This window comes from Sinocyclocheilus anshuiensis, unplaced genomic scaffold (assembly GCF_001515605.1).
Source record: "Sinocyclocheilus anshuiensis isolate Anshui unplaced genomic scaffold, SAMN03320099.WGS_v1.1 scaffold389, whole genome shotgun sequence".
Classification (NCBI taxonomy): domain Eukaryota; kingdom Metazoa; phylum Chordata; class Actinopteri; order Cypriniformes; family Cyprinidae; genus Sinocyclocheilus; species Sinocyclocheilus anshuiensis.
Genome location: NW_015536494.1, coordinates 1,559,503 through 1,565,562, shown reverse-complemented (window position 1 = coordinate 1,565,562; position 6,060 = coordinate 1,559,503). Strand labels below are relative to the sequence as shown.

At 37.7% G+C, this 6,060-nt stretch overlaps 2 protein-coding genes across 2 annotated transcripts in view; one reads left to right on the top strand and one right to left on the bottom strand.

Annotated features, from left to right (window-relative positions):
* Positions 1-2,077, bottom strand: part of cunh8orf76 (chromosome unknown C8orf76 homolog) — a 4,763-nt gene extending 2,686 nt beyond the window's left edge. Inside the window, exons 1-5 of the mRNA XM_016483520.1 lie at positions 1,846-2,077; positions 1,140-1,235; positions 918-1,061; positions 554-840; positions 311-443 (exon numbers count right to left, since the gene is read on the bottom strand). Coding sequence (XP_016339006.1) covers positions 311-443; positions 554-840; positions 918-1,061; positions 1,140-1,235; positions 1,846-1,950 — 765 coding nt within the window. The 5' untranslated portion in view covers positions 1,951-2,077. The remainder of the gene's footprint in view (positions 1-310; positions 444-553; positions 841-917; positions 1,062-1,139; positions 1,236-1,845) is intronic.
* A 1,205-nt stretch (positions 2,078-3,282) lies between these two features.
* The window catches only part of dcaf13 (ddb1 and cul4 associated factor 13), a 7,773-nt gene continuing 4,995 nt past the window's right edge, over positions 3,283-6,060 (top strand). Inside the window, 8 exon segments of the mRNA XM_016483514.1 lie at positions 3,283-3,486; positions 3,566-3,765; positions 4,041-4,148; positions 4,263-4,352; positions 5,047-5,202; positions 5,375-5,452; positions 5,532-5,614; positions 5,700-5,868. Of these exon segments, the coding sequence (XP_016339000.1) occupies positions 3,417-3,486; positions 3,566-3,765; positions 4,041-4,148; positions 4,263-4,352; positions 5,047-5,202; positions 5,375-5,452; positions 5,532-5,614; positions 5,700-5,868 (954 nt within the window). The 5' untranslated portion in view covers positions 3,283-3,416.

Here is a 6,060-nt window from a genome sequence, read left to right as displayed (position 1 = left end):
GGTAAATCTCCATCACATGCGTGCTTTCACATTGAGCAGCATTAACTACACAGAGCCATTGTTCACTGACGAGCTGCGCAAAACCACGTTCATATTCGCACGATTTTTTGCGCAGCTCGTCAGTGAACAATGGCTCTGTGTAGTTAATGCTGCTCAATGTGAAAGCACGCATGTGATGGAGATTTACCACTGATTACAGAACCGGCTTTTCTGACAAGATGCGCGTTAAATATCGCATGCGATTTATCGTGCAGCCCTAATATATATACTGTTTTTTTCTCTCTCCTTAAAGTAGTTCTTATTGTCTGACCTCTGAGACTGTCTGAAGCATTTTTTCTGTTGGCTGCAGAACATGTAGAGTTTCCTCAATGTCCTGTAGAGCCCTCTGGCTGTTCTCCAGCACAAATGAGAACTGCTGAATCCGCAGGATTTCAATTAACAACCTGAAAAAAAAAGAAACACAAATAAGCAAGATGAACAAACCTGGCACTGAATTCTTCCGTTAACATCAAAGCCAGTAAATAAACATCTAGTTCTGTTGTGGCTGACATACCTTGCTCTAATCAAGCACATGATGGTCTTTAGTCGTATAATGTTATTTGTCTCCTGCTGCTTGTCGTGTTCTTCCTCAGTGCTGGATCTCTCTGGACACCTAGGAGACTCCAGGAGCCTCTGAAAACTCAAGGCCAGATTCAGCCAGTACCACGGATGGTACGGATGAAGACAGCACAGCTGCTGCAGGCTGGAGATGCTGTTTGTCAGATCTCTGTAGTGTTCATGAACACTCAGTTCCAGCTGAAGGACGCAGGTGAGGTGGCAGGTGTTGGATACTTCTGTCCTCTGTCAGTAAAACATCATCAGCAAAAGCATACATACAAGTTGAGTTAGTAGTGGAGTAAGTTATTTAATATATTTACCAGTTTCTCACAGGCATTTAGAGCCTCTTCTTTTTTCCCCAGATGACAGCAGCATCGTGCGATCCCTTCCAGCACATCTCTCTTTACTGATATGTTTCCAGCAGGTATGAGAGAGAGGCAGGATAAATACTCATCCAGAGCCACCTGTCATTGACACAACCCACCAATCAGCTTATGAATCAGATAATAGTGAGAGATGATGGTGAATTCAGCTCTTTATACCTGATACTGTTTCTTCCTGTAGGCCAGGTCTCCTCGAAACTTAAGGGTTTTTTGTTCTTCTAATGGGTCCTCAACATTTCCATCTTCACAAAACCACTAGATATAATAAAACAAAACAAAACAAAACATGGCCTGTTGGAATATGTTCCTTTATTTAATCCCTGAAAAGATACTTCAGTTTTTTGTTAGATAAGGATTTTATTTTTATGAAATATTTTAGTTATATACACACACACACACACACACTCATTTATACATATATACAAATATTTATAAATGTATTATCATATAATACTCTATCTATTATTTATCAATATATTCAAACACACACATCCTGCCATTTTTTATGACCGTGTGAATTCCGCAGAAACACCTGTATAATTATGCATAATTATGATGACAATTATCATCAATCATATGTAATTATAACCAAAGTTATATGTTACTTACCATCAGCACATATTTCATTTATGATTATAATGTGGTGAAATATCACTGACTAAAACATACCATGGTATTCTCACGTAAATACTGAACGTTACATATCGAAGTATCATTAGCATTTGCTGCCATCAATAACTTACCGTAGAAATGCCATGCTTTTCTTTGAAATGAAAGTAGCATACCATGTAAATGCTGTGTAAATATACGAGCCATTTCTGTGTGGTATCGGTAGTTTGTTGTAAATGTTGAGTGTTTTACCCACCAGAGGTTCGCAGAGTTTGGGCTCGTACGCGGGAAGAGCAGCTGAGGCTCTGTTCCTCGATTCCTCAAACACAGAATCATCAAAAGTGCTGCCCAGGATCTCCATGATAAAAACACGCGTGTGAGACTCCTCTCACACACTCATGAAACGCCACAACCCCGCAAACATTACAGAAAGAAATGTCAAGGAATCCTTCTTCTTCTTCTTTAAATTTGATTGGCGGTTGGCAAACCAACTGAAAGGTGCATTTACCGCCACCTACTGGACTGGAGTGTGGGCAGTACTTTGAAAGAAAGGACAAGGAGAGGAGGAAAAAAAGAATAATAATAATAAAAAAAAAAAATGTTTTATACCTATATATATATATAATGTCAAGGAATCCAATGAAAAGCAACACTTTAGTCTATTTGTACGTATATCAGAACGCAATATCCTTTCATTAGAAGACGACGCTACTGAACCCAACGAGACATAAACTCTCACGCCTCTAGGAGCCCCACTGTGGCTCAAAAAGCCCAGTCCTCCTTTGACAGCATCCGATTTTTGCCTTATTGGAAATGGAGACATTTGTATTGTAAGAAAAATAATCGTTACTAGCGATTTTAAATTCGCCTCTTAAAACCGGTTATTTCTCCAGCTAACGACCGTGATTGATTGGTCCATCGAGGTCCATTTTGTTACACCGCTGAGAAAAGTATCAGGTACCACGTGACATAGCGCCGAACTATAATCTTTACACTCGGATAATGGTATTGAGGTAAATGTAGTATTTTAACTAATGAATTGATAAAATATGTAATACGTTGTTTTTTAAACTCCGCTACGCCCTACAGTATTTTTATTTATTTATTACATTGTTTCATTTCGCTTTCAAAAACAATAAATATATACTTCTGTTAAACATTTAAATAATATAATACATTATATAATACATTAATACATTTCCTTCTGTGAAAATGAAAACTGGCAAGTAACAGCCAAGTGGCAACCTCCCGCTCTCTCTCGTGAAGCCAACACGGAAATGACTTAAACTGTAAATGTAAATGGGCAGTGAAAAAACCTAATTTTACTCATTTCAGAATAGAAATAGGTCACTACTTGTATACGTTAAAAGAAACAAGAAATGACAAAGCAAAAAAAACCGTAAATTACTTTAAAGCCTTAAATCTATTCTTTGAATAATTTGTAATTATTTGTACTTGTTTACAGACGTGAGTTTTTTTTATCGCTTTTCTTATTTAGTTTTTATTTATTTATTTTAAGTATTTGCAACAGTACACGATTAATAATAAAACTCTTTTTTGTTCACTAAAGCTTTAAAAGCTAAATAATTCATCATAAAAACAACAATGGAAAAACAATCAAATATTTATTAAGAAAGTTAATAGTTAAAAAAAACGCTTATTTCTGCTGATTGCCATTCTTCCAAATTGTATTTCTATGCTTGCAGTACCCGGATGTCTCACGTCACATTAGTGCGCGCTGCGTGATACAAACACATGGTCCGACATTTCCCTGAACGCTGCCGTTTTGATCAAGATTTTGAGTGTTTAGTTTTATAAACCGCTGGAATGAAAGTTAAAGTGCTTTGTAGAAACCCGGACGATTATGTTCGAGAGACGACTAGAGATATACAACGAGGTATGTAAACATAAAGTCAATATGTAAAGGTTGATGTAGTAGGAAGTAATATACTAACTGTATTATATTCCCTATCTAGTGCCCAGGAACTATGACCCGACCCTGCATCCTTTTGAGGTGCCCAGGGAATACACCAGGGCCCTAAATGCCACCAAACTGGAGAGGGTGTTTGCCAAACCTTTTGTAGCTTCACTAGATGGTCACAGAGATGGCATCAGCTGCATCACCAAACACGCCAAAAGCCTTTCAACAGTCATATCTGGTGCCTGCGATGGGGAGGTAACACTTTAAAGCCTTTACTGTGCTATTTGAGTATTAAGGCTCTTTTAGAAGCCCTTTTTTAGGTTCTTTTATTGAGCATGTTTACAATACAAGAACAACACACACGCCCGACATACAATAATACTGTAAACCACAAGACAAAGGACACAGTTAATGAAGTTCAGTTATGCAATAATTTTTTCCCCCAATATGTCAAAAGAGTGTGCAAATGACCATCTAGATTCAGTATGGATGAATGAGTGGATTCATGCTTTATTTATTTTTCCTGACAGGTGAAACTGTGGAACCTTCCTAAACAGGAGTGTTTGAGGACCGTTCAGGCTCATGAAGGATTTGTACGAGGAATCTGTTCCCGCTTTTGTGGCACTTCCTTTTTCACGGTATTTTAATCCCGCATATTCTTCCCGTGAGGCCTTGATATGGATTAAGGCATTCCAGTTAGCAAGTGGTTGTGCAGTTATATGATTCTGTGAAATCTTCATGTCATGCAACAGGTAGGAGATGACAAGACCATCAAACAATGGAACTTGGAGGCACCAGGATATGGAGTTCGGGAGGAACCAATTAACACGATTCTGGGGAAGGTACAGTTTCAGCTTACACATGTTATATTGAAGATTATGTATTATTATAATATGCAGAAATGGCTGCATTTATTTGGCCTAAAATACAGTAATATTGTAATACAATAATATTGTGAAATATTATTACAATTCAAAATAACAGTCTTCAGTGTCACACAATCCTTCGGAAACCATTCTAATATGCTGATTTGCAGCTCAGTTAATATGTGTGTGTATATATATATATATATATATATATGTGTGTGTGTGTGTGTGTGTGTGTGTTTGTTTGTTTCTTGGAGGATCATGTGACACTGAAAACTGGAGTAATGGCTGCTGAAATTTCAGCGTTTTCATCATTGAAATTAATTAAATTTTTAAATATATTCCAAAACAGTTCTTTTAAATTCTACTGACATTTCACAATATTACTGAACTAAAATGAAAAATAATTACTTTAAAAAATATATGTATTATTATATAAAAATCACCATTTTATATTGAATATACAATAAAAAGCAGGGGTTAATCTAAATATATTGCAATGTCAAGCTAAATGTAATAAACTAAATAAAAGTAATAATGTCAGTGAATAATTAGGGTATGTTTTACAGTGTTATCCACTAAATTATATTTAGTCCTATTTATAAATATGCACACACTTTTAGGGTTCTGTAAGGTTTTCAGTTTCTAACAGGCCTGATGTGTCTTGCAGGCGGTGTTCACTGGCATTGACCACCACCAGAGGGAGAGCACGTTTGTAACCTGTGGGCAGACTGTGGATATCTGGGATGAGCAGAGAAGCAGTCCCATCCGCTCCTTCAGCTGGGGTGTGGACAGCTTCAGCTGCGTCCGCTACAACCCTGTGGAGGTGATCAAATTTAATTTTAGTTTACTTCTATGGACATTTTTCATAAAATGCATTGCTTCAAAGCAGCTTTACAATGATTCAAATATGTCAAAGCCAGCGGTGACCACCATGGGATTGATGGGAATGGCTATAATACAGCACATAATACAAACTGCCCTGTTGCCCGTTACAGACCGAACTTCTCGCTAGCTGCGCATCAGACAGAAGTATCGTCTTGTATGACACCAGAGAATCTGCACCGCTTAGAAAGGTCTGCAATATTTTTACTTTTTGCCCATATGGATGAATAGTGCCATTTATGACTGTAATGAAATTACACCGTGTTTCAGGTTGTTATGCAATTGAGAAGCAATACGCTTTGCTGGAACCCAATGGAAGCATATTATTTTACCTGTGCCAACGAAGACTACAAGTGAGTTCATTTTAGCATAAAACATTACATGAGAAATTAACTAAGAGTACATAAATCTTATCACCTTTTTCTGTTTCTTCTACAGCCTTTATACTTACGATATAAGGCATCTGGATGTTCCTGTGACTGTGCACATGGATCATGTATCCGCTGTGCTGGATGTTGATTATTCACCTACAGGAAGGGAGTTTGTGTCTGCCAGCTTTGACAAAACCATCCGAATCTTTCCGAAAGACAAAGGCCACAGCAGGTGAGTGTAGTGTTGAAAGGCCAAGGAGCTCACTGTCTCTCGCAATTCGTATTGCCGCTGCATACAATCAAAAACAGTGCAAAGTAGTAGTGCAAAACAACATAAAGAAAGATAGAAGATATCTCTCTCGCTCTCGCTCTCGCTCTCGCTCTCTCTCTCTCTCTCTCTCTCTCTCTCTCTCTCTCTCTCTCTCTCT